This window comes from Chiloscyllium punctatum, chromosome 1 (assembly GCF_047496795.1).
Source record: "Chiloscyllium punctatum isolate Juve2018m chromosome 1, sChiPun1.3, whole genome shotgun sequence".
Classification (NCBI taxonomy): domain Eukaryota; kingdom Metazoa; phylum Chordata; class Chondrichthyes; order Orectolobiformes; family Hemiscylliidae; genus Chiloscyllium; species Chiloscyllium punctatum.
In genome coordinates, this window is record NC_092739.1 from 3,391,351 (window position 1) to 3,409,902 (window position 18,552).

The 18,552-nt window shown below is 41.3% G+C and overlaps 1 protein-coding gene and 1 pseudogene across 3 annotated transcripts in view; one reads left to right on the forward strand and one right to left on the reverse strand.

Annotated features, from left to right (window-relative positions):
- Positions 1-18,552, forward strand: part of dchs2 (dachsous cadherin-related 2) — a 140,069-nt gene that overhangs the window by 109,211 nt on the left and 12,306 nt on the right. For 2 of the 3 annotated variants that reach the window (XM_072562676.1, XM_072567589.1), the window contains exons 15-17: positions 2,414-2,625; positions 6,060-6,211; positions 14,581-14,711. In XM_072562676.1, coding sequence (XP_072418777.1) covers positions 2,414-2,625; positions 6,060-6,211; positions 14,581-14,711 — 495 coding nt within the window. Of the gene's footprint in view, positions 1-2,413; positions 2,626-6,059; positions 6,212-14,580; positions 14,712-18,552 lie in introns of those variants that run through there. The other variant, XM_072568264.1, reaches the window with a different exon arrangement.
- On the reverse strand, positions 235-1,567 carry LOC140482100 (general transcription factor II-I repeat domain-containing protein 2A-like; annotated as a pseudogene).

An 18,552-nucleotide genomic window follows, 5' to 3' on the forward strand; every position in this document is an offset into this window, starting at 1 on the left:
AATCTCACAAACCAATAATGAAAAGTTGTTTATACAAAAAGCCATAAGTGCTTTTGATGTTTTTCAGTTCATTTTACTTGTTAACTGAGAAAACTCCAGTCTGTTTTGGGCTTGAACAAGTGACTGAAATCTGGGTGAATGCCTGAGGTGGATATGTGAAGGACAGCCGAGAGGTGATCATCAGTGATAGAGGATCTGTATTTGGATTTGTTGAACTTCATCACTGAGGATGTCTGTTCGCATATATAGGTAGATCCAAAGAGGACTAGAATCTTCTGAGCCTGCTCATGTGTGGAAAGTTCTCCTTTTTGAGGGAAGAGTAAAAATCAAGCAGTGAGACTGACCTAAAGTACTCTGTCAGAAATGTGTCAGACGGCAGGTCAGTGAGTTTAAGCTGAACATCACCAGGTGCATTCTCCACATTGCATGTAAATGGGGAAAAAATCATGTGCATTTCATTCTTAACTGTTTTAAAGTCTTGAAAATTCACCATGCAGTGCTTCTAACATAGATGAGTCCCTGTGGAGGTGATCAGCTGAAGGTGCAGCTTCCTTCAGAGTTGGCAAGTGGGTGAGAATGTTGTCCTCCATTTGGGTTGAGAGAAGCTGCAACTTTCTCATGAAAGCCTTCACCAAGTTGTACATTTCATGCACAAAAAGGCCCTTGCACTGCAGTTTCACATTTAGTTCATTCATAAGTGCAGTCACATCAACAGCAAAACCAAGGTCTGCAATCCAGTCTGTATCTGAAAGCTGTGGAATACACAGAAATCTTGAATCTCTTCTTTCAGGTCCCATACACTTTTCAGCATTTTGCCCAGGCTGAGCCACCTGACAGCTGTGTGGTAGTCTTTGTCACGATGTTCAGTCTCATTTTCCTCCAAAAGTGAAACAAACTGCCTGTGATTCAAAGCCCTTGGCCTGATGAAGTTAACTATTTTATCTACAACATCAACCACATGGTTAATTTTTAACACTGACTTACACAACACTTCCTGATGTATAATGCAATGCAAAAATACCAATTTTAGTTCAGAGTCAATTTCTGTCACTTTATCCTGCATTCTCTTTAAGAGTCCAACATTTTTTCCCATTAGATTTGGACAACCATCCGTTGTCACACCCGCCAGCTTGTCCCATTTTATTCCCAACATGTCCAAACATGCATTTATCTCCGTGAACAAATCATTATCAGTTGTCCCTTTCATTGACTGCATGGCTGCCAGCTCCTCCATGATTTTAAAGTCCGTAATTATCCCACGTACGAAGATGAGTAGCTGGGCTGTGTCACGTACATCGCAGCTCTCATCCAAAGCCAAGGAAAAAAAGTCAAAGTTGACCGCTCTGTGCTGCAGCTGAAGCTCCAGATTTCTCGCAATGTTCCCAATCCTTCTCGTTACAGTGCGTCGGGAGAGGGGCACATTCTCAAATGCCTCCTTTTTCTCCAGGCATATTAGTTCTGCAGAGTCCAACAAGCAGTCCTTAATAAACTCTGCATCAAAAAACGGTTTACTGTTTCTGGCGATTTTGTGGAATATGACATGACTTGTCTTGGCGTGAGCTGACATTTTGAGGACTAGCCAGCAAGCATCATTTTTAGCTGTTCACGCACACACGTACGTACATGCACATGTACGTCCATACGTAAATAAAAAAAGCATCCTTTCCAAAACAAAAGCAACACAGTTGTATTGCGTGCATGGCGTAAATACTTTTTCATTTATGTTCTAATTTAAGATTGACCTCATGCAGGCCGGACAGGAACAACCAAAGGGCCGGATATGGCCCGTGGGTCATAAAATGCCCAGGTCTGCTCTAAGGTCTTGAAACCCTTACACAACAACAACAACAAAAAAGTGCAGTTTATTTCAAAATTTTCTTTGGAGTGGGTATTCTTCAGCTTTTTAGCATTTTCTGGGACTGCTAACCATCTGCTATTGAGTCTTTCCCAATATTCTTTCTCCCCTCCCAATCTGAGACTAACATAAGGATGGTATTAAGCAATGGAAGTGGTCTAAAATGGATTCTTTTGAGATGGGCAAGCTCTTTCTCACAGGTAATGGAAGTGAGTGCTAAAGCTCCATTTTGAATGCAGCAATGCTTTTTTAGATTGCACACTGTGGGCTGCTGTTGGTTGTGTAAAATGGATAAATTGCTAACCCAGATTTTCCACACCAGTTGTTAACTTGACTTCAATTTCACTGCCATATCTATCCAAAATCACAATCCCTATTAGTTGTAAACAAAAAATTGGGAGATGTTGTTAATATCCAATGTTCACAGTAAAACAGTGTTCACATCACAGGACTTCATAGGAGCTAACAATTAAGATAAAGTAATATTCTTGAGACCTAAAGGAATAAAAAATATTTCATATACTTCAATATGTTATAAAGCTTTATTTCTGTTTTCAGGTGAGATTGTGGTAAATGATTCCAAATTTCTGGATTATGAAGTCAGAACCAAGATGCATTTGGTATTGTTGGCAAAGAATAATCATCAGACAGCATATAGCCATTTAACTATTTTAATCGAAGATGTAAATGATAACCAACCACATTTTCAACAAAATTATTATAAGACATCAATATGGGAGGGCCAAACACGTAACACATATGTCATGCAGGTAAGGGTTGCCTCAAAATTGTATATGATCAGACATACATTATGAAACAGAAGAACGAGTATGTTACTTATAGCAAATTTTTAATTAAGTTGACCATTGAAATACTGCACAGCAGGTCAATTTGAACAATCCTCCAAGTTATTTTCAAATCTTCCAAAGATGACTGAATTAGATACCGTAGAAGTTAACCAAATGTACAATTAAATTACAAGCAGCAGTGAAAAAGAGTGGAAAATTTGCATGAGATGGAGAAATGCTTTGAGGACAAAACAGGGTTTATATATACTCAATTGATGCTACCCCAGAGGTCTGGGTCCTGCATTCTCATGATGATTTTCACAATAGCCTACTGTAAGAAAATCAGTGTGATCCAGAAACCAGTCTCCATTGTCACCACCCTATCCTGGAAAAAAAGTACAGTGAATCAGTGCATTGCTATTTACACCAATTCTCTGAAGGTTTTGCTAACCTCTTGTTGTAGTTCCTGCAGGAACTTGAAAGCAGCTCAAGGGAAAATCAGAACCCTGATTTTTTTTTTAGATTACTACAGTGTGGAAACAGGCCCTTCGGCCCTACAAGTTCACACCGACCCACAACCCACCCCTACACCTAACACTACAGGCAATTTAACATGGCCAATCCACCTAACCTGCACATTTTTGGATTGTGGGAGGAAACCAGAGCACCCAGAAGAAACCCCTGTAGACATGGGGAGAATGTGCAAATTCCACACAGAGAGTCGCCTGAGGCAGGAATTGAACCCGGGTCTCTGGCGCTATGAGGCAGCAGTGCTAACCACTGTGCCACCGTGCCGCCCACATTGTTAGCGATGAAACAGGAAACTAGAATTCAGAGACCTTAAGCTATTACAATTCAGAGACATCAGATATAAATTATATTATTGATCACATCCAAGGAGTATATTCCAATTCATGCTGCCAACAGGGAGCTTTATTGATGGTGGGATTTGGGTGTGTTTTGTAAAATTTGGCCAACGTGCATTACCTGGCCATTCTACACATCTCCCAATTTTCATTAATTTCACTGAAAATCAGTCAGGCGCATAACGTATATCAATCCAAACTATTCTTCTAACTTTAAAAATTATACATTGCAGTTAGTGAAGGATAATTTTAGGACAGATATCAAGTGGTTCATGCAAAAGGTGATCAGTACAGGGAGTAGACTTTTAGAAAAATGAGGGAAGGTAAAACACTAAAATCACTTTTAAAAAACCCTGCAATTTGGGGATTCTCAAGCCTCCCTCTCCAGATTTTTTAAATGTATTAGATTAAATTAGATTAGATTCCCTACAGTATGGAAACAGGCCCTTCAGACCAACAAGTCCATACCGACCCTCCGAAGACCAACCCACCCAGTCCCATTCCCCCACTCTATATTTACCCTTGACTAATGCACCTAACACTCTGGGCAATTTAGCATGGCCAATTCACCTTTATTGTCTCTCAACATCTTGCCCAACTTTGATACAAATATATGAAGTAAGAGCAGTAGGACGTCATTCAGCCTTTGAACTTTCTCCGCCGTTAAGTAAAAATCATGGCTGATCTAATTGGAACCTCATATTCAAATTCTGACATATCTTGATATCCTTCAATCCCTACCTTAACACAGAACTAGCTCTTCCTTAAAAATATTTCCACAACTTTCAGGAAGACGTTTGATAGACTGATGAGTCTCAGAGAAAGAAAAAGGCCTAATCTTGGTTTTAATGGACTATCTGTGGCCCCAAGCTCCAGATGTTTCCAAGGGAGAAAACATTCTCTCCACATCTACCATTTCAAGTCTCAGCAAGACCTTATAAATTTCAACGCTTGATTCCAACTAAGAGATTTTCCAGTATCCCAGCTGCAATATTCTTATCAAAACCATGTTACAGCCTATTTGACCGTGTCAAAGGCCAATTATTTTCCCTTGCTCTTCTTTACCTGTCTCTTGCCCTTGAAACAGTTGATTACACCATGCTCCTGTACTGCATCATCTCCATTATCTAACTGAGTAGGACTGCAACTGCCTGATTCCATTCTTTATCTATTTAATTGTATCCACAGAATTGTCATCAGTGAACATCTCTTCCTATTCTGTGTGTTCCCCAAAGATCAATCCTTGGCACTCTCCTACTTCCCACCTACATGCTGCTCCTTGGCAATACAATCTGAAAACATCTCAGTTTCTTATCTGCATGTTGACAACACCCAGCTTTCCCTCACTGCCACCTCTTTCGATCCTTCACTGACCCTAAGTTATCCAAGTGCTTGTCGAACATCAAGACAGGGCAACCAACATTTTCCTTTGATTAAATATTGCCTTTGATCCCTGCCATCAACACCATCTTTTTCCTTTGCCACTGTTTGAGGTTGAATCATACTGTTCGCAGCCTTGGTGTCATTACTTTATTCCGGAATCAATTTTCAACAACAGCCATGTGATTAGGATTACCTATATTAACCTCTGCACTATCACTGGACTTGATCATTGCCTCAGCGTTCCTACTGCTGAAACACTTGTCCATGCATTTGTAACCTCCAGATTTGACTACGCTAATGAGCTCCTAACCAATCTCACATTATATCCCTTCCAGACTTGAGATCATCCAAACTCTGCAGGCTAAGTTCCTTCTAAGCTGCAAATCTGAGGTTCTGCATGTCAGGTGACATGATCAGCATGACAGTGCATTGACTTCCTGTTCTGGAAGCCGCTGCCATGCACGCATCACAGAGTTCTGCACACCGCATGAAGGACTAGAACAGATATTGTTGCCCATATCCTAACTATGACATATCCCATTCATCTATTGGCACTGTGCTCACTGATCTATATTAGCTTCTGATTAAGCAACATTTCAGTCTTAAAATTTCTCAACCTTGTTTTCAAATCCTCTATGGCTTTGCCATTCCCTATCTCTGTAATGTCTTTCAGCCCTACAACCTCTGAAATATTTAAATCTTTTAAATCCAGCCTTTTGAGCATCCCTGATTTTAATCACTCCATCATTGGTGACCACATCTTCAGCTGCCTGGGTTCTAAACTGTGGAATTCCATCCGTAGATCTTGCCTTCTGCCTCACTTTCTTCCTGAGACATTCCTTCAAAACACTCCTTTGGCTAAATTTATCTATCTTAATATCTCCTAAAGTGTGGGGTAATATTTTGGTTTATAATTTCTCTATGAAATGTTGGGATGCTTTCATTACTACTTAAATACAAGTAGTTCTTGTTATCATGAACTTGTAAAATATATATGGAACAGGAAATGCAAAACTTGTAATGAATATATTTTCATTAACAAATGCAGAATAGGAAATACTTTGTCTGCAATGTTTAACCGATTTACCAATAAAGTCATAAGAGGTTGAGTCCAATAAACTAATAAAATATTTGAATAAATCCTGAATGGCTGTGTATCGTTGACAGGTTTTTGCATCTGATTCTGACCATGGGCTTAATGGCCAAATTGAATATTCCATAATATCTGGAAATGAAAACAAGGCTTTTGTTATTGATTCAGCTCGAGGAATTATTACAACGAATGCTGTTTTAGATCGAGAAGTAATTTCCTCCTACAGGTTTGTGTTGGTTCCTTGTAGTTAAATTTGTTTTATCTAGCATGCTTGAAACCATAAATTTGTGCACCCAGCGTAATAACAATAATCTTCCTTGCCTGAATGGTAAATAGAAATGAAAATTAAATGGTTCTACACTGAATTGGTGATCGACTTCACTAGCTTACCACACGAGCAGTGAACTTCAAAATTAGTCCTTGAATGTAAATATCACCCAGGTACACATGATGCCAATAATCATCCATTGTCACTTTAATTTTTAGTTGAAGCTTGTCCTAGTTCAACTATGTTGATTTTCACAAATGTCCACACAGGTAAGAAGAACCATAATTATCAATTACATATAAATTCCAGTTCAAAAAAACAGGACATTCAGCCCTCAAGTCAATGGCAATGTTCATACTCCTCACAAGTCACCTGCCACCCTATTTCATCTACTCTATCAACATATCCTTGTATTCTTTTCTCCCTCATTTGCGTATCTAATTTCCCCTTGCATGCACCTGTGCTAATTGCTTCAACTCTTCCATGTTTTAATCACCCTTTAATTGCATATGTTTCTGCTTAATTCTCTGCTGAATTTATTATTGCTTATCTTTTATTTATGACCCTTTGCTTTGGTCTACCCTGTTATATCTTTCTCAGAATCTTAAAGACTCCTATCAGGTCTTACCCCAATTTTTTCTTCTTAAAAGAATTAAGTCCCAATTTGCTCAATCTTTCCAGATGAGTATAACTGCTCAGTTCTGGTATCATTTATTTTCCTGCTTCTCCATCCTTTTTGTAATATGTAGCAACCTTTCTGTTGAAAACTATTGCCAAATGTGGTCTAACCAAGGTTCCAAACAATTTTAATGTAGCTTCTCTGCCTTTCCATTTACTTTGGAAATGCATTTTTCCCCTTTCGCTATGGCCTTATTAAATTGTAATTTTTAGAAATCTATCTTAATGTACCCAACCTCCTTGTGGGAAGAGATGGCCTAGTGGTATTATCATTAGACTATTAATCCAGAGACAGGGGATCAGGGTTTGGATCTCACTATGGCAGATAATGGAATTTAAACTCAATAAAAAGCTAGAATTAAGAACATAACGATGACGGCAAAATTGTTGTTGATTGTCAGAAAAATTCATCTGATTTACTACTGCCATTCAGGGAAGGAAGTCTAATTTGGTTTGGTGTACATGTTATTCTATATCCTTAGCAATGTGGTTGACTCTTCCTTAACTGTCCTCTGTAGAATTAGGCATGGGCAACAAATGCAAACCATTCAGCAAACTTTCTACAAAACATAGACCCATAGGATTTTCAAGCTTCTATCTGTCAGAATGGAGGTGAGGGCATTTGAAATTAGTAGATGGGATCCAATTGCAGGATTCCCATTCCTGTTATGTGGCTTATTATTGTCTCCTGTTCTAGTGATTAATTTCTGCCTCATTCCCAACCCTGTCTCAAGTGCCTGGACTGGAGCCTGTGTGTTATTTTCTTTTCTCTCCAGGATTAGTGCATAGAGAGATCCTACATGCAGCGGTCCTGTGCTTCCCTTATTACGGTGTTTGGGCATTTTAGATCCCTTTCGTTGTGTCAGGAACTCTTCAGCAGGTAACTTTGAAAGATCTTGCCAACATCACATGGTTCCCTGAGCAGACTGAATACCTCATCAGCAGAACTTTCCAATAAGCACCAAGACATCACTTGGCTGGTGGTGAGATCCTTCATATACCCACGGTTAGTCTCCGCCACTGCAGGTGCTCTCGAAGCAGCTGTGGGAGCATTGAGACTGTCACACATATCCTGCTAGAATATACCTTTGCAAAAGAAGTCTGAAGAAAGATGCAGTGGTTTTTGTCAAGGTTCGTTCTGAGCAAGTCCACGACGCAGGACACTGTTCTCCAGGGCACCCACCGAGACAAACATCGACTGCACCTGGAGAACCATCGACTTGTGAAAGACATTCATTGATTTGCCCAAAACTTCCAGAACGAAGAGTTGACCTCAAACCAGCATTGCAGATTGTCAGGACAAGGTCTAGGACAATGTGCTGAGGACAATCTAAAGCTTGGGGCAGCTAGTTGGACTGGAGGCCTGTGCCTAAGTGGAGTGCCTCAGGGGTCAGTGCTGGGCCCATAGCTGTTTGTTTTCTACATTAATTTGGATGAGAACGTACAATGATTAGTAAGTTTGCAGATAAGACTCAAATAAGCAGTATCATGGACAGTGAGAATTTACAGCAGGACCTTGATCAGCTGAGGAAAAGTGCTGAGAAATGGCACATGTAGTTTAATATAGATAAGTGTGAGGTCTTGCATTTTAGAAAGTCAAATCAAGGTAGGAGTTTCACGATGAATGGTAGGGCTTTAAGAAGTGTAGTGGAACAGAGGGAGCTTGGGGTTCAGGTGCATGGCTCCTCTGAAGAGTGGAGTCACAGATAGACAGGACAGAGAAGAAGGCTTTTGGCACACTGGTCTTCATCAGTCTGTGCATTGAGTATAGAAGTTAGAAAGTTAAATTGCAGTTATACAGGACATTGGTGAGGTCACACTTGGAGTGTTGTGTTCAGTTTGGTCACTATATTATAGTCGAGGGTGTAGTGCTGGAAAAGCACAGCAGGTCAGGCAGCATCCGAGGAACAGGAGAATTGACGTTTCGGGTATAAGGCCTTCATCAGGAATGTGATACTCACCTTATTATAGGAAGGATGTTATTAAACTGGAAAGTCTGCAGAAGAAATTTACAAGGATGTTGCCAGGACTGAAGGGTCTAAGTCATAGTGGGAGTTTGGATAGGCTCGGACTTTTTTCTTCAGAGTCTAGGAGACTGAGGGGCAATCTTATAGAAGTGCATATGATCATGAGAGGCATGGGTAGGGTGAATGCACTTAGTCTATTTCCCAGGTTAGGAAATCGAGGATTAGAGGACATCAGTTTAAGGTTAGCGGGAAAAGAATAAAAGAGAACCTGAGGGGCAACTTTATTTACACGAGGGTGGTACACATATGGAATGAGTTACCAGCAGAAGTGATTGAGGCATGTACACTAATAACATTTAAAAGGTATTTGGACAAATACATGGATAGGAAAGGTTGAGAAGGATATGGGTCAAGTGCAGGGAAATGGAGTTAGTATAGATGGACACTTTGGTTAGCGTGGACCAGTTTGGGCAAAAGGGCCTGTCACTGTGCTGTAGGACTCTGTGACTCTAGCTGCCACCAAGGCACGGAGGGAAAAGACCACTGTCTGAGGTCGTCCTATTGAAGTTAATTGCGGGTCAGTTCAGACCCTCCTAGTGCTTCACATGCATGTAAGTGTAGTCTTTTATATGCAAGAGATGTCTTTGGTTTGTTTGGACCGAGTCAAACTACAATCTTTTTTTGTTGCCTTCTATATATATATATATATATATATATATAGAAATACTTTTTATGAATAAAATATATTTTTGAAATTAAACAAGTCTAAATCTTCACCCAAACCCTTATCTGTAAGCTCAGCCTTTGGAGAGCCGGCGTCCAAGCTTTGCTTTGTCTGCCCTGGCTATAGATCATGCATGGATTAGTGGTGCTGGAAGAGCACAGCAGTTCAGGCAGCATCCAACAAGCAGCGAAATCGACGTTTCGGGCAAAAGCCCTTCATCATAGATCATGCATGCCTGGTGACTCACCTCATTTTATTAGCCTCAAATTCAGAAAGTTTCCATATGTTCGTTGATAATGGCCAGTGTCCGAGTGAGAGTGCTTCTTTGTTATTGCTAAAGTATTGCTCACTTTCTTCCTTTGGATTGCTGTGGCAGTACTCAAGAATCTAAAGCACAAAACCAGAAGGGGAAGACTGGATTGAAAGGATATTAGATTAGATTGCTTACAGTGTGGAAACAGGCCCTTCGGCCCAACAAGTCCACACCGCCCCGCCGAAGCGCAACCCACCCATACCCCTACATCTACCCCTTACCTAACACTATGGGCAATTTAGCATGGCCAATTCACCTGACCCTGCACATCTTTGGAGTGTGGGAGGAAACTGGAGCATCCGGAGGAAACCCACACAGACACGGGGAGAATGTGCAAACTCCACACAGAGAGTCGCCTGAGGCAGGAATTGAACCCGGGTCTCTGGCGCTGTGAGGCAGCAGTGCTAACCACTGTGCCACCGTGCCGCCCATTAGTGTATAAAGCAAGAGGTCCATGGTCACACCATCTGCAATTTGTATATCATGGCAGAAAACAGGATGAGGTGGGAAATGAAAATTGGCCTATTGCAATAACATGTCGTTGGCCTCAAGTACCTTGGAGTTCTGAGAGATTGACTGAGAACTTGGGAGACACAAACAGGAAATCTACCCTTGAGTGGTTAGACCTGTCTGGCTGCAACCTGGTGTATCTACACTGCACTGCATCTGCACAGGTGTTGAAGATGTGCAGTTTGGTGACTTTCACTGTTTCCATCAGGATTCTGGATGTGGAGTCCGGTTTGCTGTCAGGCCTTACAGATTGTCCATCCACATCAATGCTGCAGTTGGAGTCTCTGGCCAGAACAATACCACCAAGACATACACATTACTAAGTCTCAAGGGAGTGTTTCTGTATGTAACGTGTGCTACAAAGATTCGCCCACCTACCCACCACCTTCTTAACTTCGGAGATGGTGAAGTTGCCTCTTCTCACCAGAAAACACAGACCGGAGGAACTGCTGTGTTTCCCCACAACCAAGTTGAAAGCCTGTGTGTCCATAGGTTTTTCAGACTATTGAGTTCACACTAACCCTGGAGAGCCACCTGCCTACCCTATTCCTGTAACCCTGCATCTCCCATGGCTAATCCACCTGTCCTGCATATCCCTGGACACTATGGGCAATTTAGCATGGTCAATTCACCTAAACTGCACATATTTAGACTGTGGGAGGATACCCATGCAGACACAGGGAGAATATGCAAACTCCACACAGACAGTCACCAAAGGATGGAATCTAACCCAAGTTCCTAGCGTTGTGAGGCAGCAGTGCTAACCACTGAGCCATCATGCCACCCTGATTTTCACAATTGATGTTTCAAGAAATTGGAAGAATGAATACATTCTTATAATTCCCAATGAAAACAACTCATTTGTGCTGAAGTCAGACTGTTCAATTTGTACTGTAATTGTGCAAAGTGACCAGAAGTTAGTGCAGAACAGAGTTTCTGCTCATTTAATAGTTATTCATTACATTCCATGCCATTATGATCTACTCATGTGAATTGTGGTTCAGTAGGTGAAATTACAATCCTGCTACAGAATCCTGAAGTGTGAATATCTAAGTTGTTGCATGGTTAGGAGGGCCAATAACGGGGCATGGAGAAAGTGAGGACTGCAGATGCTGGAGAATTGGATTCGAAAAATGTGGCGCTGGAAAAGCACAGCAGGTCAGGCAGCATCCAAGGAGCAGGAGACATTTTGGGTATAACCCCTTCACGCATTCCTGATGACCGGCTTATGCCTGAAATGTCTCCTGCTCCTCAGATGCTGCCTGACTCCTGTGCTTTTCCAGTGCTTTTTCTATTTCGCCTATGACAGGGCACTCTCAGAAGGAATTGGATCCTCGGAATTCATTATCTGTTCTTGCACCTGGGGAGATGATAGCTTTGTGGTATTATGACCAGACTATCAGATCCTGCTGTGGAAGACGGTAGAGAGTACATTTGGTAAAAATGTGAAATGGAGTTTAATGATAATCATGAAACCCTTGTTGATTGTCGGAAAAAAAACTATCTGGTTCACTAATGTCCTTACTGCTCTTACGTGGTCTGGCCTTCATACAACTCACGACCCACAGCAGCTTGGTTTACTGTTAACTGCCCTCTGGGTGATGAGGACTAATAAATTCTAGCCTAGTGACTTGGGGCATTTCTTCCTCAGCCAACTGTAGGGGGGTCATGGCAGTGATGTGCTCACAAGCATGTGCTCTTGACTTTAACCAAAAAAAAAATGAGGAGACTGTATCTGAGCTGATGATGGGTTTCAGAGGCTGCTTTCCTCCTCTTGGGGTATCTATGGCTAATTCCTCAGAGATCAAGAAGGAGTTGTGTTACAAGGCCAGCCTCTTGGCTGCAACCGCCAGGCAACTGCCACTGGAACCTGCAGGAGACGAAAGAGAGATTGCATTGTGAATAAAGGGTAAAAGACAGGGAATGTTAAGAGTACATTCATGGCGTTAGTAATGGGCAAGTGGCATGGCAATGGACAATGATTCTTACTTGGTTGCTGGGTATTTGCAGATAAATGTTTGTGGTCCTCACTGGCCCGGACCAGGAGTCTCTCCTTTTAGAGAGCAAAATGATAAATTTTGGGAACTCCGCTACTTGACCTGACTCTACTGTGGGCTATTTTCTCCTTCATTGATACAAGGGGAGGGATTAAATGAGATGAAACTGCCTGGCACAACTATTATTACTGGTGGAAGTGGGGGAGGTGGGGGCAGGGGGTGGAGGGTGATAAGGTGCCCAAATGAGTGAGTAAGCAACATAAAACGCCTGAGGCTTCAAAGTGTGGGAGGTGGGGGATGGGTGAGAGAGAATAAGGGGAGATGTTGGTTACAATGACAAGAGTGGTAGACCATGAGCCTTAGTGGGAGATGTGTGCAGTAACAGAGATAGAGTGAATGTGATGTAACAGAGAGAAGATGGTGATACTTACCCTGGCATTGTGGAGAAGGTCATTGACCCTTTTTGTAGCATTGCTGGGCATTCCTCCAGTGACCTGGATGGTAACCTCCAACTGGGCTGACCGTCTCTGGTTGTGATCTCCTATGTCAGTCCTACTGGAAGAGAATTGTCTTCCTCAGCACCTTCCCATCCACCAGAATCTCTAGGTGCCTGTCTACAAACAGGGGCCCCAGTTTTCTTTTGTCTTAATTGTCTAAGCCAAATGACATAAGCAGTGCAGGGCATTCAGGACTGCCAATGCTGGATGAAGTACACTCTGTACTTCAAATATGTGCCAATGCCAGAAATCCAGGATGGTGCAGTATTGACATATATTCTGCCTATAACAAGTAGGAGAATACAACAAAGGGGATGCCATATGAGTATGGTGCAAAGATAATGAGCCAGGTTTGGGAAGATAGTATGAAAACTCACAACTAACACTGAGAGTTAGTCATGGAGTCATGCAGCCTTGGAAACAGACCCTTTGGTCCTACCAGCCCTTGCTAAACATAATCCCACACTAAACTAGTCCCACCTGCTTACTTCTGGCTCATATTCCTCCAAACCTTTCCTATTCATGTATCTCTCCAAATGTCTTTTAAACATTGTAATTGTAACCTCATCCACCACAATAGACAATAGGTGCAGGAGTAGACCATTCTGCCCTTCGAGCCTGCACCACCATTCAATATGATCATGGCTGATCATCCTTAATCAGTATCCTGTTCCTGCCTTATCTCCATAACCCTTGATTCCACTATCCTTAAGAGCTCTTTCCAACTCTTTCTTAAATGAATCCAGAGACTGGGCCTCCACTGCCCTCTGGGGCAGAGCATTCCACACAGCCACCACTCTCTGGGTGAAGAAGTTTCTCCTCATCTCTGTCCTAAATGGTCTACCCTGTATTTTTAAGCTGTGTCCTCTGGTTCGGCACTCACCCATCAGCGGAAACATGTTTCCTGCCTCCAGAGTGTCCAATCCTTTAATAATCTTATATGTCTCAATCAGATCCCCTCTCAGTCTTCTACACAAGCCCAGTCGCTCCAGTCTTTCAGCGTAAGGTAGTCCAGCCATTCCAGGAATTGACCATTTCCTCAGGAAGTTCATTCCACACACCTCTGAGTAAAATATTTGCCCATTATGTCTTTTTTAAATCTCTCTCCTCTCACCTTAACAATGTGGCCCCTTGAGTTGAAATCTCCCATCCAAGGGAAAACTACTATTAACTCTATCTATACACCAACTTTGGTCAAATGCAACTCCCAGTTGCATCTCATTCAACAAGATGTCTCCTTACAGTAAGGGTAAAGTTTAGATATTTCATAGAATTCTATTAATTACATTCCAGGGATATATATATATTTCAACAGCCGAATTCTGTCCAAGTGTAAAACCATCAAAAGCAATTTTGATTTCCATGTTATTTATGTATTATAGACTCATGAGATTAAGTCCATTTAATGGTAATAGGACAATAAATGCTGACTTTTTTCCGCTGTCATTGCCACCCTACTTGAGGCATGCAGGTCACCGAGTTCATGGCGATAAGGCCTGAAAACTGATTTTGGTCACACTGTGCACCATTTACAAAATACAGTTTAGTAGTTCTGTGGTATATTTGTATTACCATTTTTGATAAGTGTCTATACAGTTATCAAATCGACATTTTTAACTTTCCTACATTTGTTTAAACTAGATTAGTTCTCCAAGCAGCTGATCGAGGAAGCCCCAGGCTTTCAATAACTGCCATTGTTGGAATTCAGGTTCTGGATGTTAATGATAATGCTCCAACTATTCCTCCACTGAAAGCTGTGCAGATTTTTGAAAGTAAGTTGGGCTTTAATCATAATGGCTCTTTATGGTACAATTAGTTGCCTTTAGTTTTTGATAAGGTATGTTTCAATGTGAAACCATAGTCTAACAATTATGATTTGAGTTAATAATAGAAATACTTCAGTTTCTAGCAATATTACACTATTCTTATGGAAGTATAGTTTATTATAGTTAGGTAAGTAGCATTTATAGCAGATATGTACTCCATGTACTAATACACAAGTTTGTGAACAACAATTGCTAAACTGATTTATTTCATTAAGTATTCTACAGTCTTATTATGTAGATATCCTGTCTGAAAATGACCATTTTGTAAGCTGTGTGCTTTCAGTTTATTTCAAAGTGATATTAAATAATGTTGTTTTTGTTGTTTGAAGTAAGAATCTCTTTCCCAGTTCATCATTGGGCAATGAATCAAATAACAAACACAGTACACTCATAATTTTTGATGTTCATGAACTATAATGAACTTTTATAATTGCGGGAAGGTTGCTATTAAGATTGTGAGATATATAAATATAAACACACACACAATATACATAACATATAAAAACTGCTGCCATAGAAGGAATAGAAATAAGCCCATATAAGTAAGTATCTGTTTGAGTCATTTTAAAGTGCTAACTCAAAACTACTTCATAGGGTTAGTCATAAATGTATTGCTATTGCATTTTAGCACAAGAATTGCAGTGTGACACCACCTACATAGAGCACAGAACAGTACAACACAGTGCAGGCTCATCGGCCCTCAATGTTGTGCTGACCTTTAATCCTGCTCTAAGATCAAACTAATCTACATACCCTTCATTTTACTATCACCCATGTGCCAATCCAACAGTCACTTAACTGTCCCTAATGTATATGACTCTACTACCACCGCTGACAGTGCATTCCATGCACGCACCACTCTGTGTAAAGAACCTACCTCTGACATCTCCCTTAAATATTCCTCCAATCACATTAAAATTATGTCCCCTTGAGATAGACATTTCTGCCCTGGGCAAAAGTCTCTGCCTATCCACTCAATCTATGCCTGTCATCAACTTGTACAACTATCAAGTCACCTCTCATCCTTCTTCCCCAGCTCCCTCAACATTTCTTCATATGACATGCCCTCCAGTCCAGGTGGCATCCTGGTAAATCTCCTCTCTAAAGCTTTGACATCCTTCAAATGAGGCAATCAGAACTGAGCACAATATCCCAAGTGTGGTCTAACCAGGGCTCTATAGACCTGCAGCATAACCTCATGGCTCTTAAACTCAATGCCCCTGCTAATGAAAGCCAGACATCATATGCCTTCTTAACAACCTCATCAACTTGAGTGGCAACTTTGAGGGATCTATGGATGTAGATCCCAAGATCCGTCTGTTCCTCCACACTGCCAAGAATCCTGCGTATAACCCTGTAATCTGCATTCAAATTCAACCTTCCAAAATGAACCACTTCACACATTTCCAGGTTGAATGCTATCTGCCACTTCTCAACCCAGCTCTGCATTCTGTCAATGCCCCAATGTAGATTAGAGTGGTGCTGGAAAAGCACAGCAGGTCAGGCAGTCAGGCAGCATCCGAGGAGCAGGAAAATCAATGTTTTGGGCAAAAGCCCTTCATCTGGAATCTAAACTCTGATTTCCAGCATCTGCAGTCCTCACTTTTGCCTAATGTCCCAATGTAGCCTACAACAGCCTTCCATACTATCCACAACTCCACCAATCTTCGTGTCATCAGCAAACTTACAAACCCACCCTTCTACTTCCTAATCCAAATCAATTATAAATATCACAAAGAGCAGACATCCCAGAATGGAGGACCCTGCTGAACACCACTGTCACCGAATTCCAGGCTGAATACATTCCATCTACCACCACCCTCTGTCTTCTGTAGGCCAGCCAATTCTGTATACAGATAGCCAGATTTCCCTGTATCCCATGCCTCCTTACTTTCTGAGTGAGCCTACGATGGGGAACCTTATCAAATGCGTTGCTAAAATCCGTATACACCATATCCACTGTTCTACCTTCATCATTGTGTTCTGTCACATCCTCAAAGAATTCAGCAAGGCTTGTGAGGCATGACCTGCCCTTCACAAAGCCATGCTGACTATCTCTAATCAAATTATGTTTTTCCAAATAGCCATAAATCCTGTCTGTCAGAATCTTCTCCAATAGTGTGCCCACCACCAACGTAAGACTGACTAGTCTCTAATTCCCAGGATTATCCCTATTCCCTTTCTTGAACAAGGGAATAACATTTACCACCCTGCAATCAACCGGTACTACTCCAGTGAGGAGGCAAAGATTATTGCCAAAGGCACAGCAATTTCTTCCCTCGCTTCCCATAATAACCTTGGATATATCCCATTTGGCTCAGGAGACTGATCCAACCTCATGTTTTTCAGACTTTCCAGTACATCCTCCTTCTTAACATCAACCTGTTTGAACATATCAGCCTGTTACATGCTGTCCTCACAAATGACAAGTTCCCTCTCACTAGTGAATACTGAAACCAAGTAATCATTAAGGACCTCCCCTACCTCCTCCAGGCACAAGTTCCCTCCATTATCCCTGATCAGCCTTACCCTCACTCTGGCCATCTTCTTGTTCCTCACATAAATGTAAAACACTTTGGCGTTTTCCTTAATCCTACCTGCCAAGGCTTTCTCATGCCCCTTTCTAGTTCTCCTTAGTCCATTCTTCAGTTCATATCTGGCTACTTTGTAACTCTCTAAGGCCATGTCTGATCCAGGCTTCCTCAACCTTAAGTAAGCTTCCTTCTTTCTTTTGACTAGATGTTCCACATCTCTTGTCATCCAAGAGATCCCTTCCTTGCCTCATGGGACAAACTTATCCAGCACATGCTCCCTAAACAACCTCCACATTTCTGTTGTGCATTTCCCTAAGAATATCTGTTCCCGATTTATGCTCTGCAATTCCTGCCAAATAGCCTTGTAACTCCACCTCCCCCAATTAAACACTTGCCCATACTGTCTGTTCCTATCCTTCTCTATGACTAATAGTAAAGGTCAGGGAGTTGTGGTCACTGTCACCAAAATGCTCTCCCACCAAGAGATCTGAAACTTGACCTGGTTCATTGCCAAGTACCAAATCCAATATGGCCTTCCCTCTAGTCAGCCTATCTACATATTGAGTCAGGAGTCCTTCCTGGACACACTGGACAAAATCTGCTCTGTCCAAACTATTTGCACGATGAAGATTTCAATCAATATTAGGGAAGTTGAAGTCACCCCATGACAACAACCCTGTTATTTCTGCACCTTTCCAAAATCTACCTCCCAATCTGCTCCTCTGTGTCCTTGTTGCTATTACCATTTCTAAAACAAAAATTTCCAGGACAAATACAAAAATATTAAAATTATTTTGGTATAAAGGAATTATATTTAGTTGACTGTAAAACTAATCGTTACCCAGCAATGATTTATGGCCCAATGCAGTGATAATAAAGGTGACACTACAAAATAGCAGAAATACAGGCACAGCATTTTCTGTGAAATAAATGCAATATGGTAATGGATTTTTTTTTTATCCACTTGTGAGCAGAAATTTATATAAAACTTTGTAGTTATCATGGGCATAAATGTGGGGGGTTTTTTGCCTCATAGCCTACCCAAATAGGTACAAGGGAACATGCGTTCAGAATGACCGTTGTTTATTATCGGCCAGGCCAGGTCTTCCTAAAAATACCTGGTTGCTTTATTAACTGTAAGCATGTTAGGCCATTACACTTGATTCTTCCGTATTAGTGGAGACAATGATTTCTTTATTTTAAATGTGTTAATGGCTTGATTGCAGTAATAGATAAATAACTCTTACATGTAC